The following is a 24631-nucleotide window of genomic DNA, read 5'->3' as shown; positions in this document are numbered from 1 at the left end:
AGTGAGAGAGACAGAGAGACAGTGAGAGAGACAGTGAGACAGTGAGACAGTGAGAGAGACAGTGAGAGAGACAGTGAGACAGTGAGAGAGACAGTGAGACAGACAGAGAGACAGAGACAGGGTGAGACAGAACAGCGGCCACAAACATGGCGAGGACCGGGATGACGACGCCGTTCATCGTCATGGACACTGACATACGATCCAGCGGGATGCCCTGGTGGGGAAGGGAGAGAGAGAGACACGGGGAGACATGGGGAGAGACACGGGGGGAGAGAGACGGGGAGAGAGAGACGGAGAGAGAGACACGGGGAGAGACACGGGGAGAGAGACACGGGGAGAGACGGGGAGAGAGACACGGGGAGAGACGGGGAGAGAGAGACAGTGAGAGAGAGAGACGGAGAGAGACGGAGAGAGACACGGGGAGAGAGAGACAGAGAGAGGGTGAGACGGGGAGAGAGGGTGAGACAGTGACAGACAGAGAGACAGACAGAGACAGAGACAGACAGAGAGACAGACAGAGACAGGGTGAGACAGAACAGCGGCCACAAACATGGCGAGGACCGGGATGACGACGCCGTTCATCGTCATGGACACTGACATACGATCCAGCGGGATGCCCTGGTGGGGAGGGGAGAGAGAGACACGGGGAGAGAGAGAGGGAGAGAGAGAGAGACACGGGGAGAGAGAGACGGGGAGAGAGAGAGACAGTGAGAGAGAGAGACACGGGGAGAGAGACACGGGGAGACACGGGGAGAGAGAGACACGGGGAGAGAGAGAGGGAGAGAGAGAGAGACACGGGGAGAGAGAGACGGGGAGAGAGAGAGACAGTGAGAGAGAGAGACACGGGGAGAGAGAGACACGGGGAGAGAGACACGGGGAGAGAGACACGGGGAGAGAGAGAGAGAGACACGGGGAGAGAGAGACGGGGAGAGAGAGAGACACGGGGAGAGACACGGGGAGAGAGAGAGAGACACGGGGAGAGAGAGACGGGGAGAGAGAGAGACACGGGGAGAGAGAGACACGGGGAGAGAGAGACACGGGGAGAGAGACACGGGGAGAGAGAGACAGTGAGAGAGAGACACGGGGTGAGATGGGGAGAGACACGGGGAGAGAGACACGGGGTGAGAGAGACACGGGGAGAGAGAGACGGGGAGAGAGACACGGGGAGAGAGACACGGGGGGAGAGACACGGGGAGAGAGAGAGGGAGAGAGACACGGGGAGAGAGAGACACGGGGAGAGACACGGGGAGAGAGAGACACGGGGAGAGACACGGGGAGAGAGAGACACGGGGAGAGAGACACGGGGAGAGAGACACGGGGAGAGAGACACGGGGAGAGAGACACGGGGAGAGAGAGACACGGGGAGAGACACGGGGAGAGACACGGGGAGAGACACGGGGAGAGAGACACGGGGAGAGAGACACGGGGAGAGAGACACGGGGAGAGAGAGACACGGGGAGAGAGAGACGGGGAGAGAGAGAGACAGAGAGAGAGACACGGGGAGAGAGAGACACGGGGAGAGAGACACGGGGAGAGACAGAGAGAGACAGTGAGAGAGACAGAGAGACAGAGAGACACGGGGGGAGACGGGGGGAGAGAGACGGGGAGAGAGACACAGGGGGAGAGAGACACGGGGAGAGAGACACGGGGAGAGAGACACGGGGAGAGAGACACGGGGAGAGAGACACGGGGAGAGAGACACGGGGAGAGAGACACGGGGAGAGAGACACGGGGAGAGAGAGAGAGGGAGAGAGAGACACGGGGAGAGAGAGACACGGGGAGAGAGAGACACGGGGAGAGAGACACGGCGAGAGAGAGACACGGGGAGAGAGACACGGGGAGAGAGACACGGGGAGAGAGAGACACGGGGAGAGAGACACGGGGAGAGAGAGACACGGGGAGAGAGAGACACGGGGAGAGAGACACGGGGGGAGAGACACGGGGAGAGAGACACGGGGAGAGAGAGACACGGGGAGAGAGACACGGGGAGACACGGAGAGAGAGAGACGGAGAGAGAGAGAGACGGGGAGAGAGACACGGGGAGAGAGACACGGGGAGAGAGAGAGACGGGGAGAGAGAGACACGGGGAGAGAGACACGGGGAGAGAGAGACACGGGGAGAGAGACACGGGGAGACACGGGGAGAGAGAGAGAGACGGAGAGAGAGAGAGACGGGGAGAGAGACACGGGGAGAGATGGGGAGAGACGGAGAGAGAGAGACACGGGGTGAGAGAGACACGGGGAGAGACGGGGAGAGAGACAGAGAGAGAGAGACACGGGGAGAGACGGGGAGAGAGACACGGGGAGAGAGACACGGGGAGAGAGACACGGGGTGAGAGACACGGGGAGAGAGACACGGGGAGAGAGAGACACGGGGAGAGAGAGAGACACGGGGTGAGAGACACGGGGAGAGAGAGAGACACGGGGTGAGAGAGACACGGGGAGAGAGAGACGGGGAGAGAGAGACACGGGGAGAGACACGGGGAGAGAGAGACACGGGGAGAGACACGGGGAGAGAGAGACACGGGGAGAGAGACACGGGGAGAGAGACACGGGGAGAGAGACACGGGGAGAGAGACACGGGGAGAGAGACACGGGGAGAGAGAGACACGGGGAGAGACACGGGGAGAGACATGGGGAGAGACACGGGGAGAGAGACACGGGGAGAGAGACACGGGGAGAGAGACACGGGGAGAGAGAGACACGGGGAGAGAGAGACGGGGAGAGAGAGAGACAGAGAGAGAGACACGGGGAGAGAGAGACACGGGGAGAGAGACACGGGGAGAGACAGAGAGAGACAGTGAGAGAGACAGAGAGACACGGGGGGAGACGGGGGAAGAGAGACGGGGAGAGAGACACAGGGGGAGAGAGACACGGGGAGAGAGACACGGGGAGAGAGACACGGGGAGAGAGACACGGGGAGAGAGACGGAGAGAGACACGGGGAGAGAGACACGGGGAGAGAGAGAGAGGGAGAGAGAGACACGGGGAGAGAGAGACACGGGGAGAGAGAGACACGGGGAGAGAGACACGGCGAGAGAGAGACACGGGGAGAGAGACACGGGGAGAGAGACACGGGGAGAGAGAGACACGGGGAGAGAGACACGGGGAGAGAGAGACACGGGGAGAGAGACACGGGGAGAGAGACACGGGGGGAGAGACACGGGGAGAGAGACACGGGGAGAGAGAGACACGGGGAGAGAGACACGGGGAGACACGGGGAGAGAGAGAGAGACGGAGAGAGAGAGAGACGGGGAGAGAGACACGGGGAGAGAGAGACACGGGGAGAGAGACACGGGGAGAGAGAGAGACGGGGAGAGAGAGACACGGGGAGAGAGACACGGGGAGAGAGAGACACGGGGAGAGAGACACGGGGAGACACGGGGAGAGAGAGAGAGACGGAGAGAGAGAGAGACGGAGAGAGAGAGAGACGGAGAGAGAGAGACACGGGGAGAGAGAGACATGGGAGAGAGAGACACGGGGTGAGAGAGACACGGGGAGAGAGAGACGGGGAGAGAGAGACACGGGGAGAGAGACACGGGGAGAGACACGGGGAGAGAGAGAGACAAAGAGAGAGACACGGGGAGAGAGAGACACGGGGAGAGACGGGGGGAGAGAGACGGGGAGAGACACGGGGAGAGAGAGACACGGGGAGAGAGACACGGGGAGAGAGAGAGACACGGGGAGAGAGAGACACGGGGAGAGACACGGGGAGAGAGACACGGGGAGAGAGAGACATGTGAGAGAGAGACACGGGTGAGAGAGACACGGGGAGAGAGACACGGGGAGAGACGGGGAGAGAGACACGGGGAGAGAGACACGGGGAGAGAGAGACACGGGGAGAGAGACACGGGGAGAGAGAGACACGGGGAGAGAGACACGGGGAGAGACACGGGGAGAGAGAGACACGGGGAGAGAGAGACACGGGGAGAGACACGGGGAGAGAGAGACACGGGGGGAGAGAGACACTTCGAGAGAGAGACACGGGGAGAGAGAGACACGTGGGGAGAGAGACACGGGGGGAGAGAGAGACACGGGGAGAGAGAGAGACACGGGGAGAGAGAGACACGGGGAGAGACACGGGGAGAGAGAGACACGGGGGGAGAGAGACACTTCGAGAGAGAGACACGGGGAGAGAGAGACACGTGGGGAGAGAGACACGGGGGGAGAGAGACAGAGAGAGAGACAGTGAGAGAGACAGAGAGACAGAGAGACACGGGGTGAGATGGGGAGAGAGAGACACGGGGAGAGAAACACGGGGAGAGAGACACGGGGAGAGAGTCACGGGGAGAGAGACACGGGGAGAGAGACACGGGGAGAGAGACGGAGAGAGACACGGGGAGAGAGAGAGACGGGGAGAGACAGAGACAGTGAGAGACGGGGAGAGAGAGAGACGGAGAGACAGGGACAGACAGAATGAGAGACAGGGAGAGACAGAGAGAGACAGTGAGAGAGAGACAGAGAGAGAGACAGAGACACAGACAGAGACACAGACAGGGAGACAGGGAGACAGAGAGACAGAGACACAGACAGGGAGACAGAGACACAGGGAGACAGGGAGACAGAGACACAGACAGGGAGACAGGGAGACAGAGAGACAGAGACACAGACAGGGAGACAGGGAGACAGAGACACAGACAGAGACACAGACAGAGACACAGACAGGGAGACAGGGAGACAGAGAGACAGAGACACAGACAGGGAGACAGAGACACAGGGAGACAGGGAGACAGAGACACAGACAGGGAGACAGAGACACAGGGAGACAGAGACACAGACAGGGAGACAGAGACACAGACAGGGAGACAGAGACACAGGGAGACAGAGACACAGACAGGGAGACAGAGACACAGGGAGACAGGGAGACAGAGCGAGAGACACAGAGACACAGACAGGGATACAGGGAGACAGAGAGACACAGGCAGGGAGACAGAGACAACACAGAGACACAGACAGGGAGACACACACACAGAGACACAGGGAGACATACACACACAGAGACACAGACAGGGAGACAGAGACAAACACAGAGACACAGGGAGGCAGGGAGACAGGGACACACACAGAGACACAGGGAGACAGGGAGACACAGAGACACAGGGAGACAGAGACACACAGAGAGACAGACAGGGAGACAGAGACACAGAGAGGGAGACAGGAGACACAGGGAGACAGGGAGACACACAAAGACACAGAGACACAGGGAGACACGGAGACAGGGAGACAGGAGACACAGGGAGACACACAAAGACACAGAGACACAGGGAGACAGAGACAGAGACACACATAGAGACAGACAGGGAGACAGAGACACAGACAGGGAGACAGGGAGACAGAGAGACACAGACAGGGAGACAGGGAGACAGAGACACAGAGACACAGAGAGACAGGGAGACAGGGAGACAGGGAGACACAGAGAGAGACACAGAGACAGAGACAGGGAGACACAGAGAGAGACACACAGAGACACACAGAGACACAGGGAGAGACAGGGAGACAGAGACACAGACAGGGAGACAGGGAGACAGAGACACAGAGACACACACAGAGACAGAGACACACGGAGACACACAGAGACACACAGAGAGACAGAGACACACACACAGACAGAGAGACAGGGAGACACACGGAGACACACACAGAGACACACACAGAGAGACACCTGAAAGAGGAGCTTCATGTCCTCAATGGAGTCGATGGCGACCCCGGCCATTCCAACGTCGCCAGCGACGCGGGGATCATCGGAGTCGTAGCCACGGTGAGTGGGGAGGTCAAAGGCCACGGACAGACCCTGCTGGCCAGCACGAATGTTGGCCCTGCATACAGACACAGAGAGAGTTAGACAGAGACACAGAGACACAGAGAGAGACACACAGAGACACAGAGACACACAGAGACACAGAGAGAGAGACAGAGACACAGAGTCGTAGCCACGGTGAGTGGGGAGGTCAAAGGCCACGGACAGACCCTGCTGGCCAGCACGAATGTTGGCCCTGGACACAGACACAGAGAGAGTTAGACAGAGACACAGAGACACAGAGAGAGACACAGAGACACAGAGACAGAGACACAGAGACAGAGACACAGAGAGAGTTAGACAGAGACACACAGAGACACAGAGTCGTAGCCACGGTGAGTGGGGAGGTCAAAGGCCACGGACAGACCCTGCTGTCCAGCACGAATGTTGGCCCTGGACACAGACACACAGACACAGAGAGACACACAGACAGAGACACACAGAGACACAGAGAGACAGAGAGAGACACAGAGACACAGAGTCGTAGCCACGGTGAGTGGGGAGGTCAAAGGCCACGGACAGACCCTGCTGGCCAGCACGAATGTTGGCCCTGCACAGAGAGAGACAGTGAGAGACAGAGACACACAGAGACAGAGAGAGACACAGAGAGACACACACACAGAGACACAGAGTCGTAGCCACGGTGAGTGGGGAGGTCAAAGGCCACGGACAGACCCTGCTGGCCAGCACGAATGTTGGCCCTGGACACACAGAGACACAGACACACAGAGAGAGAGACACACAGAGACAGACACAGAGAGAGTTAGACAGAGACACAGAGAGACAGAGAGACAGAGACACACAGAGTCGTAGCCACGGTGAGTGGGGAGGTCAAAGGCCACGGACAGACCCTGCTGGCCAGCACGAATGTTGGCCCTGGACACAGACACACAGACACAGAGAGACACACAGACAGAGACACACAGAGACACAGAGAGACACAGAGACACACAGATACACAGAGTCGTAGCCACGGTGAGCGGGGAAGTCAAAGGCCACGGAGAGACCCTGCTGTCCAGCACGAATGTTGGCCCTGGACACAGAGAGAGACACAGAGACATAGAGAGAGTTAGACAGAGACACAGAGACACAGAGAGACACACAGAGACAGAGAGAGAGAGACAGAGACACACAGAGTCATAGCCACGGTGAGTGGGGAGGTCAAAGGCCACGGACAGACCCTGCTGTCCAGCACGAATGTTGGCCCTGCACACAGACACAGAGAGAGACACAGAGAGACACAGAGAGACACAGACACAGAGAGAGACACAGAGAGACACAGAGACAGAGAGACACAGAGAGACAGAGACACACGGAGTCGTAGCCACGGTGAGTGGGGAGGTCAAAGGCCACGGACAGACCCTGCTGGCCAGCACGAATGTTGGCCCTGCACACAGACACAGAGAGAGTTAGACAGAGACACAGAGACACAGAGAGAGACACAGAGAGAGACAGTGAGAGACACAGAGAGAGACACAGAGAGAGCCACACAGAGAGACAGAGACACAGAGTCATAGCCATGGTGAGTGGGGAGGTCAAAGGCCACGGACAGACCCTGCTGGCCAGCACGAATGTTGGCCCTGGACACAGACACAGAGACACAGACACAGAGAGACAGAGAGAGCCACAGAGACAGAGAGAGACACAGACACATAGACACACAGACACACAGACACAGAGACACAGAGAGAGAGACACAGTGAGAGACACAGAGACACACAGAGACAGAGAGAGACACACAGAGAGACAGAGACACACACAGAGAGACAGAGACACACACAGAGACACAGAGACACAGAGACAGAGACACAGAGAGAGACACAGAGACAGAGAGACAGAGACACAGAGTCGTAGCCACGGTGAGTGGGGAGGTCAAAGGCCACGGACAGACCCTGCTGGCCAGCACGAATGTTGGCCCTGGACACAGAGAGACACAGAGACACAGAGAGAGAGAGAGACACAGAGAGAGAGACACAGAGAGAGACAGTGAGAGACAGAGACACACAGAGACAGAGAGAGACACACAGATACAGAGAGAGACACACAGATACAGAGAGAGAGACACACAGAGACACACAGAGACACAGAGAGACACACACACAGAGACACAGAGTCGTAGCCACGGTGAGTGGGGAGGTCAAAGGCCACGGACAGACCCTGCTGGCCAGCACGAATGTTGGCCCTGGACACAGAGACACAGACACACAGACACAGAGACACAGAGACAGAGAGAGACACAGATAGACAGAGACACACAGACACACAGAGTCGTAGCCACGGTGAGTGGGGAGGTCAAAGGCCACGGACAGACCCTGCTGGCCAGCACGAATGTTGGCCCTGCACACAGACACAGAGACACAGAGACAGAGAGAGTTAGACAGAGACACAGAGACAGAGACACACGGAGTCGTAGCCACGGTGAGTGGGGAGGTCAAAGGCCACGGACAGACCCTGCTGGCCAGCACGAATGTTGGCCCTGCACACAGACACAGAGAGAGTTAGACAGAGACACAGAGACACAGAGAGAGACACAGAGAGAGACAGTGAGAGACACAGAGAGAGACACAGAGAGAGCCACACAGAGAGACAGAGACACAGAGTCATAGCCACGGTGAGTGGGGAGGTCAAAGGCCACGGACAGACCCTGCTGGCCAGCACGAATGTTGGCCCTGGACACAGAGACACAGAGAGAGTTAGACAGAGACACAGAGACAGAGACACAGAGACAGAGAGACAGAGACACAGAGTCGTAGCCACGGTGAGTGGGGAGGTCAAAGGCCACGGAGAGACCCTGCTGTCCAGCTAGGATGTTGGCCCTGGACACAGAGACACAGAGAGAGTTAGACAGAGACACAGAGACAGAGACACAGAGAGAGACAGACAGAGACACAGAGTCATAGCCACGGTGAGTGGGGAGGTCAAAGGCCACGGACAGACCCTGCTGGCCAGCACGAATGTTGGCCCTGGACACAGAGACACAGAGAGAGTTAGACAGAGACACAGAGACAGAGACACAGAGACAGAGAGACAGAGACACAGAGTCGTAGCCACGGTGAGTGGGGAGGTCAAAGGCCACGGAGAGACCCTGCTGTCCAGCTAGGATGTTGGCCCTGGACACAGACACACAGACACAGAGAAACACACAGACAGAGACACACAGAGACACAGAGAGACAGAGAGAGACACAGATACACAGAGAGACACACACAGAGAGACACAGAGTCGTAGCCACGGTGAGTGGGGAGGTCAAAGGCCACGGACAGACCCTGCTGTCCAGCACGAATATTGGCCCTGGACACAGAGAGACACAGAGACACAGAGAGAGACACAGAGAGAGAGACACAGAGAGAGACAGTGAGAGACAGAGACACACAGAGACAGAGAGAGACACACAGATACAGAGAGAGACACACAGAGACACACAGAGACACAGAGAGACACACACACAGAGACACAGAGTCGTAGCCACGGTGAGTGGGGAGGTCAAAGGCCACGGAGAGACCCTGCTGTCCAGCACGAATATTGGCCCTGGACACAGACACAGAGACACAGACACACAGAGACACAGAGAGAGACACAGAGAGAGACACAGAGAGACACAGACACAGAGAGAGACACAGAGACAGAGAGACAGAGAGACACACACACAGAGAGACAGAGACACAGAGTCATAGCCACGGTGAGTGGGGAGGTCAAAGGCCACGGACAGACCCTGCTGGCCAGCACGAATGTTGGCCCTGGACACAGACACAGAGACACAGAGACACACAGAGAGAGACACAGAGACACAGAGAGAGACACAGAGACACAGAGAGAGAGACAGACACAGAGAGACACAGAGACAGAGAGATACAGAGTCGTAGCCACGGTGAGTGGGGAGGTCAAAGGCCACGGAGAGACCCTGCTGTCCAGCTAGGATGTTGGCCCTGAACAGAGACACAGAGACACAGAGACAGAGAGAGTTAGACAGAGACACAGAGACAGAGACACACGGAGTCGTAGCCACGGTGAGTGGGGAGGTCAAAGGCCACGGACAGACCCTGCTGTCCAGCACGAATGTTGGCCCTGGACACAGACACAGAGACACAGACACAGAGAGACAGAGAGACAGAGAGAGCCACAGAGACAGAGAGAGACACAGAGACACAGACACAGAGACACAGAGAGAGAGACACAGTGAGAGACACAGAGACACACAGAGACAGAGAGAGACACACAGAGAGACAGAGACACACACAGAGAGACAGAGACACACACAGAGACACAGAGACACAGAGACATAGCCACGGTGAGTGGGGAGGTCAAAGGCCACGGACAGACCCTGCTGTCCAGCTAGGATGTTCGCCCTGGACACAGACACACAGACACAGAGAGACACACAGACAGAGACACACAGAGACACAGAGAGACAGAGAGAGACACAGAGACACAGAGACACAGAGTCGTAGCCACGGTGAGTGGGAAGGTCAAAGGCCACGGACAGACCCTGCTGGCCAGCACGAATGTTGGCCCTGGACACAGACACAGAGACACAGACACAGAGACACAGACACAGAGAGACAGAGAGACAGAGAGAGCCACAGAGACAGAGAGAGACACAGACACACAGACACAGAGACACAGAGAGAGAGAGACACAGTGAGAGACACAGAGACACACAGAGACAGAGAGAGGCACACAGAGAGACAGAGACACACACAGAGAGACAGAGACACACACAGAGACACAGAGACACAGAGACAGAGACACAGAGAGAGACACAGAGACAGAGAGACAGAGACACAGAGTCGTAGCCACGGTGAGTGGGGAGGTCAAAGGCCACGGACAGACCCTGCTGTCCAGCTAGGATGTTCGCCCTGGACACAGACACACAGACACAGAGAGACACACAGACAGAGACACACAGAGACACAGAGAGACAGAGAGAGACACAGAGACACAGAGACACAGAGTCGTAGCCACGGTGAGTGGGGAGGTCAAAGGCCACGGAGAGACCCTGCTGTCCAGCACGAATGTTGGCCCTGGACACACAGACACAGAGAGAGACACAGAGAGACACAGAGACACAGAGAGAGAGACACACAGAGAGACACAGAGAGACACAGACACAGAGAGAGACACAGAGACAGAGAGACACAGAGTCGTAGCCACGGTGAGTGGGGAGGTCAAAGGCCACGGACAGACCCTGCTGGCCAGCACGAATGTTGGCCCTGGACACAGAGACACAGAGAGAGTTAGACAGAGACACAGAGACAGAGACACAGAGACAGAGAGACAGAGACACAGAGTCGTAGCCACGGTGAGTGGGGAGGTCAAAGGCCACGGAGAGACCCTGCTGGCCAGCACGAATGTTGGCCCTGGACACACAGAGACACAGACACACAGAGAGAGAGACACACAGAGACACACAGACAGAGAGACACAGAGAGACAGAGACACACAGACACACAGAGACAGAGAGAGACAGAGACACAGAGACACGGAGTCATAGCCACGGTGAGTGGGGAGGTCAAAGGCCACGGACAGACCCTGCTGTCCAGCACGAATGTTGGCCCTGGACACACAGTGAGAGACACAGAGACACAGAGAGACACAGAGACACAGAGAGAGACAGAGACACAGAGACAGAGACACAGAGACAGAGACACAGAGACACAGAGACACACACAGACAGACACAGAGAGACAGAGACACAGAGAGAGAGACAGAGAGAGAGAGACACAGAGACACACAGAGACACAGAGAGAGACAGAGACACAGAGACAGAGAGACAGTGAGAGACACAGAGAGAGAGACACAGCGAGACAGTGAAAGACACAGAGAGAGAGACACAGAGAGACACAGACACATTGAGAGACACAGAGACACACAGACACAGAGAGACAGTGAGACAGAGACACAGAGACAGAGACACAGAGAGACACAGACACAGAGACACAGAGACACACAGAGACACAGTGAGAGACACAGAGATACAGAGACACAGAGAGAGACACACACAGACACAGAGAGACACACAGACACACAGACACAGAGACACAGAGAGAGAGAGAGACACAGACACACAGAGACACAGAGAGAGACACAGAGAGACAGAGACACAGAGTCATAGCCACGGTGAGTGGGGAGGTCAAAGGCCACAGACAGACCCTGCTGTCCAGCTAGGATGTTGGCCCTGGACACACAGAGACACAGACACAGAGAGAGACACAGACAGAGACACACAGACACAGAGACACAGAGAGAAACAGAGAGAGGCACCGAGACACAGAGACAGTGAGACAGAGACACAGAGACACACAGACACAGTGAGAGAGACAGAGACACACAGAGACAGAGAGACAGAGAGACACAGAGACACAGAGAGAGACAGTGAGAGAAACAGCGAGACACAGAGACACAGAGACACACACAGACACACAGAGACACAGAGAGACAGAGACAGAAACACAGAGACACAGAGACACAGTGAGAGAGACAGTGAGACAGAGAGACAGAGAGAAAGAGAGAGACAGAGAGACACAGTGAGAGAGACAGTGAGACAGAGAGACAGAGAGACAGAGACACAGAGAGACAGAGAGACACAGAGACACAGAGACCCAGAGACACAAAGAGAGTGAGACAGGGAGAGACAGAGAGACAGAGAGAGACAGATAATCTATGGCTCTCCCTCTGTATGTGGCGAGTGTGTGAATGACTGAGTGGCTGAGTGAGTGGTGAATGAGTGGGTGAGTGAGTGAGTGGGTGAGTGAGTTAGTGGGTGAGTGGTGAGTGCTGAGTGAGTGAGTGGCTGAGTGAGTGGCTGAGTCGCTGAGTGAGTGAATGCTGAGTGAGTGAGTGGCTGAGTGAGTGGCTGAGTGAGTGAGTGGCTGAGTGAGTGAGCGGTGAGTGAGTGGGTGAGTGGGTGAGTGAGTGAGTGGCGAGTGAGTGGTGAGTGAGTAAGCGAGTGAGCGGTGAGTGAGTGGCTGAGTGAGTGAGTGGCTGAGTGAGTGGCTGAGTGAGCGGCTGAGTGAGTGGTGAGTGAGTGAGTGGCTGAGTGAGTGAGTGGTGAGTGAGTGAGTGGCTGAGTGAGTGGCTGAGTGAGTGAGTGAGTTGCTGAGTGAGTGAGTGAGTGGCTGAGTGAGTGAGTGAGCGGTGAGTGAGTGGTGAGTGGGCGAGTGAGCGGTGAGTAAGTGAGTGGGTGAGCGGTGAGTGAGTGAGTGAGTGGCTGAGTGAGTGGTGAGTGAGTGAGCGGTGAGTGAGTGAGTGAGCGAGCGGTGAGTAAGTGGCTGAGTGGCTTAGTGAGTGAGTGAGTGGCTGAGTGAGTGAGTGGCTGAGTGAGTGAGTGGCTGAGTGGCTGAGTGACTGAGTGAGTGAGTGGCTGAGTGAGTGGCTGAGTGAGTGAGTGGCTGAGTGAGTGGTGAGTGAGTGAGCGGTGAGTGAGTGAGTGAGCGAGCGGTGAGTAAGTGGCTGAGTGGCTTAGTGAGTGAGTGAGTGGCTGAGTGAGCGTTGAGTGAGTGAGTGAGTGGCTGAGTGAGTGAGTGGCTGAGTGAGTGAGTGAGTGGCTGAGTGAGTGAGTGGCTGAGTGAGTGAGTAGCTGAGTGAGTGAGTGGCTGAGTGAGTGAGTGGCTGAGTGAGTGAGTGGCTGAGTGGCTGAGTGACTGAGTGAGTGAGTGGCTGAGTGAGTGAGTGGTGAGTGAGCGAGTGAGCGAGTGAGTGGCTGAGTGAGTGAGTGGCTGAGTGAGTGAGTGGATGAGTGACTGAGTGAGTGAGTGAGTGGCTGAGTGAGTGAGTGGCTGAGTGAGTGGCTGAGTGAGTGAGTGGCTGAGTGAGCGGTGAGTAAGTGGCTGAGTGAGCGGTGAGTGAGTGAGCGAGTGAGCGGTGAGTGAGTGAGCGGTGAGTAAGTGGCTGAGTGGCTGAGTGGCTGAGTGAGTGAGTGAGTGGCTGAGTGAGCGAGTGAGTGAGCGGTGAGTGAGTGAGTGAGTGGGTGAGCGGTGAGTGAGTGAGCGAGCGGTGAGTAAGTGGCTGAGTGGCTGAGTGAGTGGCTGAGTGGCTGAGTGAGTAAGTGGCTGAGTGAGTGAGCGAGCGGTGAGTGACTGAGTGAGCGAGCGAGTGGGTGAGTAGGTGAGTGACTGAGTGAGTAAGTGGCTGAGTGAGTGAGCGAGCGGTGAGTGACTGAGTGAGCGAGCGAGTGGGTGAGTAGGTGAGTGACTGAGTGAGTGAGTGGCTGAGTGAGTGAGCGGTGAGTGAGCGAGCGAGCGGTGAGTGAGTAGGTGAGTGGCTGAGTGGCTGAGTGAGTGGCTGAGCGGTGAGCGAGTGAGCGAGCGAGCGGTGAGAGCGAGCGCCTCACCGGTAAAACGTGTTGCTCTCCTCCACCGTGCTAAAACCAGCGTATTGCCGCACGGTCCATGGCCGGTGGGTGTACATGGTGGCGTGTGGGCCCCGCGTGTAGGGAAATACCCCGGGCAGTGGGTCGTCACCACCACCACCACCACCGCCACCACCACCATCACCACCACCACCATCACCGCCATCACGGAGAGAGGGCGGGACATCATGGCGAGTGTACACTGGTTTAACCGCAATGCCCTCGGCCGTGGCCCAGATGAGAGTCTCCGGAGAGACGCCCTGCGGGTGGTGGTGGTGAGGGTTAGGGTGGTGGTGAGGGTGGTGGTGGTGGTGAGGGTTAGGGTGGTGGTGAGGGTGGTGGTGGTGGTGGTGGTGAGGGTGGTGGTGGTGGTGGTGGTGGTGAGGGTGGTGAGGGTGGTGGTGGTGGTGAGGGTTAGGGTGGTGGTGAGGGTGGTGGTGGTGGTGGTGGTGAGGGTGGTGGTGGTGGTGGTGAGGGTTAGGGTGGTGAGTGTGGTGGTGGTGGTGGTGGTGAGGGTTAGGGTGGTGGTGAGGGTGGTGGTGGTGGTGGTGATGGTGGTGATGGTGGTGGTGATGGTGGTGATGATGGTGGTGGTGGTGGTGATGGTGGTGATGGTGGTGGTGGTGATGGTGGTGGTGATGGTGGTGGTGATGGTGATGGTGGTGGTGATGGTGGTGATGATGGTGGTGATGATGGTGGTGGTGATGGTGGTGATGGTGGTGATGATGGTGGTGGTGATGGTGGTGATGGTGGTGGTGATGGTGGTGGAGATGGTGATGGTGATGGTGGTGGTGGTGGTGGTGAGGGTGGTGGTGGTGAGGGTGGTGGTGAGGGTGGTGACGGTGGTGGTGGTTGGTGGTGGTGATGGTGGTGATGGTGGTGATGATGGTGGTGGTGATGGTGGTGATGGTGGTGGTGATGGTGGTGATGATGGTGGTGATGATGGTGGTGGTGATGGTGGTGATGGTGGTGATGATGGTGGTGGTGATGGTGGTGATGGTGGTGGTGATGGTGGTGGTGATGGTGATGGTGGTGGTGATGGTGGTGATGATGGTGGTGATGATGGTGGTGGTGATGGTGGTGATGGTGGTGATGATGGTGGTGGTGATGGTGGTGGTGATGGTGGTGGTGATGGTGGTGGAGATGGTGATGGTGATGGTGGTGGTGGTGGTGAGGGTGGTGGTGGTGGTGGTGAGGGTGGTGGTGGTGGTGAGGGTGGTGATGGTGGTGATGGTGGTGATGGTGGTGATGGTGATGGTGGTGATGGTGGTGGTGGTGAGGGTGGTGATGGTGGTGATAGTGGTGGTGGTGATTGTGATGGTGGTGGTGATGGTGGTGGTGATGGTGGTGAGGGTGGTGGTGGTGGTGGTGAGGGTGGTGGTGACGGTGGTGGTGGTTGGTGGTGGTTGGTGGTGGTGGTGGTGGTGATGGTGGTGAGGGTGGTGGTGGTGGTGGTGGTGAGGGTGGTGGTGGTGGTGGTGAGGGTGGTGGTGGTGAGGGTGGTGGTGAGGGTGGTGACGGTGGTGGTGGTTGGTGGTGGTGATGGTGGTGATGGTGGTGGTGATGGTGGTGAGGGTGGTGGTGGTGGTGGTGGTGAGGGTGGTGGTGGTGGTGGTGAGGGTGGTGGTGATGGTGATGATGGTGGTGATGGTGGTGATGGTGGTGATGGTGATGAGGGTGGTGATGGTGGTGATGGTGGTGATGATGGTGGTGATGGTGGTGGTGATGAGGGTGGTGGTGATAGTGGTGATGGTGATGGTGGTGATGATGGTGGTGGTGATGGTGATGGTGGTGATGAGGGTGGTGATGGTGGTGGTGATGATGATGGTGGTGATGGTGGTGGTGATGGTGGTGGTGATGGTGGTGGTGATGGTGGTGATGGTGGTGGTGATGATGGTGGTGATGGTGGTGGTGATAGTGGTGGTGATGATGGTGGTGATGGTGGTGGTGATAGTGGTGGTGATGATGGTGGTGATGGTGGTGAGGTTGGTGGTGGTGAGGGTGGTGGTGAGGGTGGTGGTGAGGGTACTGGACGGGCAACTCTGTCGTGGACAATGCTGTGGAGGGAGGGCCAATTCCGATTGGCCTTTCCCCTCATGGCGTCTGTGACCACCACAGTGACCCAATGGGGGCTATGGATGGGTGCGAGGGGCTGGTGACCCCTCCACCTTCACATCTAAAATATCTACTTAATAAGCTTGTGCCGGAGGCCCCGGGGGGACAGGCGTCTATGACGTCTCCTGGCCAAACCCCAATTGGCAGAGCCAGGAGATTGAATCTCAACCCTCGGGGCTACTCCAGAAACAACGAAAAGCCACTTCGTGTGGCCACGTGGAATGTTCGAACGCTCACTGCGGAGGAGAGGCTGCCCACTCCTCTGTCGGGAGCTGGACCGGTACCGCCTGGATCTCTGTGGCATTCAGGAGGTCCGGTGGACCGGCTCTGGCTCCTGCCACCATGAGGGGTGGTCAGTCCTCTACTCGGGGCAGATTACTGCCAAACAACAGGGTGTGGGTCTTCTTCTGAACAAAAGAATGAAGGGGGCGTGGGAGCGTGGCGGTGAGGTGTGGGAAGCTGTGAGCCCCAGGCTACTTTGGGCTCGCCTTCCCATCAACCGGAGGCGAGGAGTGGTGGTCGTGGTTGCTTATGCCCCCACTGAAGACGAAAATCAGTGGAGGGATGCAGGCAAGGCCGATGAGTCAGATGCCTTCTATGACCTCCTGTCACAGGTGCTGGCTAAAGTGGCCCCTCGGGATAGAGTCATCTTGTTGGGCGACTTCAATGCCCAAGTTGGTCATGATGCTGGCACCTGGTCTGGAGTGATTGGAGGGCATGGGCCAGATCAGCTCAATAACAACGGTAGGAGGCTGCTAGATTTTTGTGCAGCCCATGGGCTTGTAATTACCAACACGCTGTTCCGGCATCGGCGTATCCACACAACATCGTGGATGCATGCCGGGTCCAAGCAAGAACATCTGCTGGACTACATAGTGACGGACCAGCGGATGCGAGCCCATGTCCTTGACACCAGGACCTACCGTGGAGCTGATCTGCCCTCTGACCATCGACTAGTCATCTGTAAGATGTGCCTGCCATTCTTCCACTCCGGCGGTGGGTGTACACCCAGGACCCCATTCCAACCTAAAGTGGCCTGGTCTCAGTTATCTGATGAAAGTTGCAAGCGAGAATTTCATCAACGCTTGCAGCTGGGGTTGGCATCGTCCCCGACTCCTCCTGATGTCGAGGGTAAATGGGCGAGGTTTAGGACTGTGGCTCATGCAGCTGCAATGGCTGCTTTGGGTACGCGGTCCAGACCTCCCCAGACACCCTGGATGACAGAGGAGTTGTTCAGGATGGTTGAGAAAAAGCGACAGGCCCACTGTCATCGGCTACAGAATCCCACGTCAGAGAATGAGGAGGCTTACCGCAGCCTTCGCTCGGAGGTTCGGAGAGCCGTGAGGCGCTGCAAGGATGGGTGATGGTCGCGGGTTGCTGAGGAGACGGAGTCTGCTTCAATGGCCCACGATCACAAATCTCTATTTAACTCCATCAAAAAAGTAACCTGCAGCACCACACCTATTACTATCAGCTTTTGTTCGGCCGGATCGAGGGGGCTAAACGGGCGCGGCACGGGCTAGAGAAGAGATGGAGTGATGTGGTACAGGAGGACGTGGAGCTGAGTGGACTTGCCGATGACCGGTACCAGCGGTGTCAAGATCGGCCTCTGTGGAGGAGGCTCGTGAAGGATGCTACTGGGCAGTTGGAGGCAGTCGCCCTCCAACAACAACGGAGGGCGGAGGAGCGACGCTCACAACAACGAGCGGAGCGCCGGGTGGCTAAAGCACAGCAGGTTGGCACAGTAGGGGGCACAGGTGGTGCATCAGCCACTCATCTCAGTCATCTCAGTCAGTCGACCCGTGGCACCTGCTGGGTCTGCCCCGTGACCTCCTGCCAGCGGGCGTTCGACACTCCACGTGGCCTCAAGGTGCACGTGGCCTGGCACAAGCGTCGTGGTGACGTCACTGCCACTTAGTGGCGAATGGCGGTTGTTGTTTTTGATGGTGATGCTGATGGTGGTGGTGATGATGATGGTGGTGGTGGTGGTGATGGTGGTGGTGGTGATTGTTTCACATACCTTCAGTTGCTGCTTGGCTAGTTCAGCCCACTGCGGATGCAGTGGCACTGATGGCTTTGACTTTGACGACGACGATGATGATGGTGTTGATGATGGTGATGATGATGATGGTGGTGGTGGTGGTGGTGATGGTGGTGATGATGATGATGGTGGTGGTGGTGGTGGTGATGGTGGTGATGGTGGTGATGAGAGGCAGCGATGAGTCGACACGACCAGTGGGAGCCTCCTCCCACAGCCTCGGAGGAGCATGACGGAAGCCTGGAGCAGATGGTGATGGTGGTGGTGATGGTGATGATGGTGGTGATGATGGTGGTGGTGGGGGAGATGGGGGGGGGGGAGATGAGGGGGGGGGAGAAGATGTGGGGAGAGAGATTACACAGTGTGTCTATCTGTGTGTGTGTGTGTGTACGTCCGGCAAAACAACCCCCTACCTCCTCGCGGTGCCGGACGGGCAACTCTGTCGTGGACAGTGCTGTGGGGGGAGGGCCAATTCCGATTGGCCCTCTCCCCTCATGGCGTCTGTGACCACCACAGTGGCTAAACGGGGGCTCTGGACGGGTGCGAGGGGCTGGCAACCCCTCCAACTTCAGGAAATTACCATGAAACCACGAGTTAAACTGAAATATCTAACTAATAAGCTTGTGCCGGAGGCCCCGGGGGGACAGGCGTCTATGACGTCTCCTGGCCAAACGCCATTTGGCAGAGCCAGGAGATTGAATCTCTACCCTCGGGGCTCCTCCAGAATCAACGAAAAGCCACTTCGTGTGGCCACGTGGAATGTTCCAACGCTCACTGCAGAGGAGAGGCTGCCCACTCCTCTGTCAGGAGCTGGACCGGTACCGCCTGGATCTATGCGGCATTCAAGATCGGCCTCTGTGGAGGAGGCTCGTGAAGGATGCTACTGGGCAGTTGGAGGCAGCTGCCCTCCAACAACAACGGAGGGCGGAGGAGCGACGCTCACAACAACGAGCGGAGCGCCGGGTGGCTAAAGCACAGCAGGTTGGCACAGTAGGGGGCACAGGTGGTGCATCAGCCACAGTCATCTCAGTCAGTCGACCCGTGGCACCTGCTGGGTCTGCCCCGTGACCTCCTGCCAGCGGGCGTTCGACACTTCACGTGGCCTCACGGTGCACATAGCCTGGCACAAGCGTTGTGGTGACGTCACCGCCACTTAGTGGCGAATGGCGGTTGTTGTTGTTGTGTCTGTGTGTGTGTCTGTTTATCTGTGTGTGTGTATCTGTGTGTGTGTATCTGTGTGTCTGTGTATCTGTGTGTGTGTATCTGTGTGTATCTGTGTGTGTCTGTGTGTGTATCTGTATGTGTGTCTGTGTGTGTGTGTATCTGTGTCTGTGTGTGTGTGTATCTGTGTGTGTCTGTGTGTATCTGTATGTGTGTCTGTGTGTGTGTGTATCTGTGTATGTGTATCTGTGTCTGTGTGTGTATCTGTGTGTGTGTATCTGTGTGTGTATCTGTGTCTGTGTGTGTATCTGTGTCTGTGTGTGTGTGTATCTGTGTGTGTATCTGTGTCTGTCTGTCTATGTGTCTATGTGTGTGTCTGTGTGTGTATCTGTCTGTGTGTGTGTGTCTGTGTGTGTGTGTGTCTGTGTGTGTGTGTCTATGTGAGGAGATGGAGTGATGTGGTACAGGAGGACGTGGAGCTGAGTGGACTTGCCGATGACTGGTACCAGCGGTGTCAAGATCGGCCTCTGTGGAGGAGGCTCGTGAAGGATGCTACTGGGCAGTTGGAGGCAGTCGCCCTCCAACAACAACGGAGGGCTGAGGAGCGACGCTCACAACAACGAGCGGAGCGCCGGGTGGCTAAAGCACAGCAGGTTGGCACAGTAGGGGGCACAGGTGGTGCATCAGCCAGTCATCTCAGTCAGTCGACCCGTGGCACCTGGGTCTGCCCCGTGACCTCCTGCCAGCGGGCGTTCGACACTTCACGTGGCCTCACGGTGCACATAGCCTGGCACAAGCGTTGTGGTGACGTCACCGCCACTTAGTGGCGAATGGCGGTTGTTGTTGTTGTGTCTGTGTGTGTGTCTGTTTATCTGTGTGTGTGTATCTGTGTGTGTGTATCTGTGTGTCTGTGTATCTGTGTGTGTGTATCTGTGTGTATCTGTGTGTGTCTGTGTGTGTATCTGTATGTGTGTCTGTGTGTGTGTGTATCTGTGTCTGTGTGTGTGTGTATCTGTGTGTGTCTGTGTGTATCTGTATGTGTGTCTGTGTGTGTGTGTATCTGTGTATGTGTATCTGTGTCTGTGTGTGTATCTGTGTGTGTGTATCTGTGTGTGTATCTGTGTCTGTGTGTGTATCTGTGTCTGTGTGTGTGTGTATCTGTGTGTGTATCTGTGTCTGTCTGTCTATGTGTCTATGTGTGTGTCTGTGTGTGTATCTGTCTGTGTGTGTGTGTCTGTGTGTGTGTGTGTCTGTGTGTGTGTGTCTATGTGAGGAGATGGAGTGATGTGGTACAGGAGGACGTGGAGCTGAGTGGACTTGCCGATGACTGGTACCAGCGGTGTCAAGATCGGCCTCTGTGGAGGAGGCTCGTGAAGGATGCTACTGGGCAGTTGGAGGCAGTCGCCCTCCAACAACAACGGAGGGCTGAGGAGCGACGCTCACAACAACGAGCGGAGCGCCGGGTGGCTAAAGCACAGCAGGTTGGCACAGTAGGGGGCACAGGTGGTGCATCAGCCAGTCATCTCAGTCAGTCGACCCGTGGCACCTGGGTCTGCCCCGTGACCTCCTGCCAGCGGGCGTTCGACACTTCACGTGGCCTCAGGGTGCACATAGCCTGGCACAAGCGTCGTGGTGACGTCACCGCCACTTAGTGGCGAATGGCGGTTGTTGTTGTCTGTCTATGTGTCTATGTGTGTGTCTGTGTGTGTGTGTGTGTCTGTGTGTGACTGTGTGTGTCTATGTGTGTGTGTATCTGTGTGTGTATCTGTGTGTGTCTGTGTGTCTATGTGTGTGTGTATCTGTGTGTGTGTATCTGTGTGTGTCTGTGTGTGTGTGTCTGTGTGTGTATCTGTGTGTGTATCTGTGTGTGTGTATATCTGTGTGTGTATTTGTCTGTGTGTGTGTGTCTGTGTGTGTGTCTGTGTGAGTGTCTATGTGTGTTTGTGTGTGTATCTGTGTGTGTATCTGTGTGTGTCTATGTGTGTCTGTGTGTGTGTCTACGTGTGTCTGTGTGTGTATCTGTGTGTGTATCTGTGTGTGTCTGTGTGTGTATCTGTGTGTGTGTATCTGTGTCTGTGTGTGTATCTGTGTGTGTGTATCTGTGTGTGTATCTGTGTGTATCTGTGTGTGTATCTGTGTCTGTGTGTGTATCTGTGTGTGTGTATCTGTGTATGTGTATCTGTGTGTGTATCTGTGTGTGTGTCTGTGTGTGTGTCTGTGTGTGTATCTGTGTGTGTGTGTCTGTGTGTGTATCTGTGTGTGTATCTGTGTGTGTGTGTCTGTGTGTATCTGTGTGTGTATCTGTGTGTGTATCTGTGTGTGTGTGTGCATGTGTGTGTGTATCTGTGTGTGTGTATCTGTGTGTGTCTGTGTGTCTATGTGTGTGTGCGTCTGTGTGTCTGTCTATGTGTCTATGTGTGTATCTGTGTGTGTGTCTGTGTGTGTGTGTGTGTCTGTGTCTGTGTGTCTGTGTGTGTGTGTCTGTGTGTGTGTCTGTGTGTGTGTATCTGTGTGTGTGTATATCTGTGTGTGTGTATCTGTGTGTGTGTGTCTGTGTGTGTGTATCTGTATGTGTATCTGTGTGTGTGTGTCTGTGTGTGTGTGTATCTGTGTGTGTGTATCTGTGTGTGTCTGTGTGTGTGTGTCTGTGTGTGTGTGTATCTGTGTGTGTGTATCTGTGTGTGTGTGTGTGTGTCTGTGTGTGTGTGTATCTGTGTGTGTATCTGTGTGTGTGTGTGTCTGTGTGTGTGTCTGTGTGTGTGTGTGTCTGTGTGTGTGTGTATCTGTGTGTGTGTATCTGTGTGTGTGTATATCTGTGTGTGTGTGTATCTGTGTGTGTGTGTGTCTGTGTGTGTGTATCTGTATCTGTGTGTGTATCTGTGTGTGTGTGTCTGTGTGTGTGTGTATCTGTGTGTGTGTATCTGTGTGTGTCTGTGTGTGTGTGTCTGTGTGTGTGTGTCTGTGTGTGTGTATCTGTATGTGTATCTGTGTGTGTGTGTCTGTGTGTGTGTCTGTGTGTGTGTGTATCTGTGTGGGGAGCGATAGTGTAGTGGTTAGCGCTACGCTGCGCTATGAACCTGGCGACCCGGGTTCGATTCCCGCTCACGGCCAACACCAGTGACGATTATTTGAACCGGTCCCGGGCCTCCCCTAGGTCGACTCAGCCTCAAATGAGTACCTGGTGTGGTGTGTAAACATCGTCACTAGGGAGACAAAGGCGGTCGGGCGTGGTGCTGGCCACCCACCCCCTCGTGTACCGTTCCGGCCTTCATAGGTGCTCGCTAACAGCACTTGCCCCTACAGTCTGTTAAGGCTATACGGGGGATCTTTGTCTTTGTCTTTTGTGTGTATCTGTGTGTGTGTATCTGTGTGTGTGTATCTGTGTGTGTGTATCTGTGTGTGTGTCTGTCTGTGTGTGTGTCTGTCTATGTGTCTATGTGTGTGTGTCTGTGTGTCTGTGTGTGTCACTGTGTGTGTGTCACTGTGTGTGTCACTGTGTGTGTGGGGAGCGATAGTGTAGTGGTTAGCGCTACGCTGCACTATGAACCTGGCGACCCGGGTTCGATTCCCGCTCACGGCCAACACCACCAGTGACGATTATCTGAACCGGCCCCGGTCCTCCCCTAGGTCGACGCAGCCTCAAATGAGTACCTGGTGAGGCTGTGGCTAGTGAACATCGCCAATTGGGGGGATACAAAAGCGGCCGGGCGCGGTGCTTTGATGCCCACGGCACTTGCCCCTGCAGCCTGCACGAGGCTACACGGGGGACCTTTGTCTTCATGTTGCACACTGCCGCAGAGGGCAAAGAGGGTTCTCAGTGAGGACAGAGAGGGTGGAATTTGCGTCTAATGGATAACTTGTGTGGCTGGGTGGGTGAGTGAGTGGGTGGGTGAGTGAGTGGGTGAGTGAGTGGGTGAGTGGGTGGGTGAGTGGGTGGGTGAGTGGGTGGGTGAGTGAGTGGGTGAGTGAGTGGGTGAGTGGGTGGGTGGGTGAGTGGGTGAGTGAGTGGGTGAGTGAGTGAGTGGGTGAGTGGGTGGGTGGGTGAGTGGGTGAGTGGGTGAGTGGGTGGGTGAGTGGGTGAGTGAGTGGGTGGGTGAGTGAGTGGGTGGGTGGGTGAGTGAGTGGGAGAGTGGGTGGGTGAGTGGGTAAGTGAGTGGGTGAGTGGGTGGGTGAGTGGGTGGGTGAGTGGGTGGGTGAGTGGGTGGGTGAGTGGGTGGGTGGGTGGGTGAGTGGGTGGGTGGGTGAGTGGGTGAGTGGATGAGTGGGTGGGTGAGTGGGTGAGTGGATGAGTGGGTGGGTGAGTGGGAGAGTGAGTGAGTGGGTGGGTGAGTGGGTGAGTGGGTAAGTGAGTGGGTGAGTGGGTGGGTGAGTGGGTGAGTGAGTGGGTGTGTGAGAGAGTGGGTGGGTGAGTGGGTGAGTGAGTGGGTGAGTGGGTGTGTGAGAGAGTGGGTGAGTGAGTGAGTGGGTGAGTGGGAGAGTGAGTGGGTGGGTGAGTGAGTGGGTGAGTGAGAGAGTGGGTGGGTGAGTGGGTGGGTGGGTGAGTGAGTGGGAGAGTGGGTGGGTGAGTGGGTAAGTGAGTGGGTGAGTGGGTGGGTGAGTGGGTGGGTGCGAGTGAGTGGGTGGCTGAGTGGGTGAGTGAGTGGGTGAGTGAGTGGGTGAGTGAGTGGGTGAGTGAGTGGGTGAGTGGGTAAGTGGGTGGGTGAGTGGGTGGGTGAGTGGGTGGGTGAGTGGGTGAGTGAGTGAGTGGGTGAGTGAGTGGGTGAGTGAGTGGGTGGGTGAGTGAGTGGGTGAGTGAGTGTGTGGGTGAGGGAGTTGGCGAGTGTGTGGGTGAGGGAGTTGGCGAGTGTGTGGGTGAGTGAGTGAGTGGGTGAGTGAGTGGGTGAGTGAGTGAGTGGGTGGGTGAGTGGGTGGGTGAGTGGGTGGGTGAGTGAGTGGGTGAGTGGGTGAGTGAGTGGGAGAATGGGTGAGTGAGTGTGTGGCTGGGTGGGTGAGTGGGTGAGTGGGAGAGTGAGTGGGTGAGTGGGTGAGTGGGAGAGTGAGTGGGTGGGTGAGTGAGTGGGTGAGTGGGAGAGTGGGTGGGTGGGTGAGTGGGTGGGTGGGTGAGTGGGTGTGTGAGTGGGTGAGTGGGTGAGTGAGTGGGTGGGTGAGTGAGTGGGTAAGTGGGTGAGTGGGTAA

The 24631-nt window shown here is 56.6% G+C and overlaps 1 protein-coding gene across 4 annotated transcripts in view; it reads right to left on the bottom strand.

Moving 5' to 3' along the window:
• Window positions 1-24631, bottom strand: part of LOC116938373 (methylmalonyl-CoA mutase, mitochondrial) — a 76023-nt gene that overhangs the window by 45836 nt on the left and 5556 nt on the right. For 3 of the 4 annotated variants that reach the window (XM_076058389.1, XM_076058390.1, XM_076058391.1), the window contains exons 2-4: window positions 18278-18535; window positions 14125-14402; window positions 5661-5814 (exon numbers count right to left, since the gene is read on the bottom strand). In XM_076058389.1, coding sequence (XP_075914504.1) covers window positions 5661-5814; window positions 14125-14402; window positions 18278-18535 — 690 coding nt within the window. Of the gene's footprint in view, window positions 1-5660; window positions 5815-5844; window positions 11006-14124; window positions 14403-18277; window positions 18536-24631 lie in introns of those variants that run through there. The other variant, XM_076058388.1, reaches the window with a different exon arrangement.

The sequence above is a fragment of the Petromyzon marinus genome, assembly GCF_048934315.1.
Source record: "Petromyzon marinus isolate PM22_M1 ecotype Great Lakes invasive population chromosome 73 unlocalized genomic scaffold, UKy_Petmar_22M1.pri1.0 chr73_unloc.2, whole genome shotgun sequence".
In the NCBI taxonomy this organism is placed as follows: Eukaryota; Metazoa; Chordata; class Hyperoartia; order Petromyzontiformes; family Petromyzontidae; genus Petromyzon; species Petromyzon marinus.
This window is presented reverse-complemented; position numbering and strand designations above follow the sequence as displayed.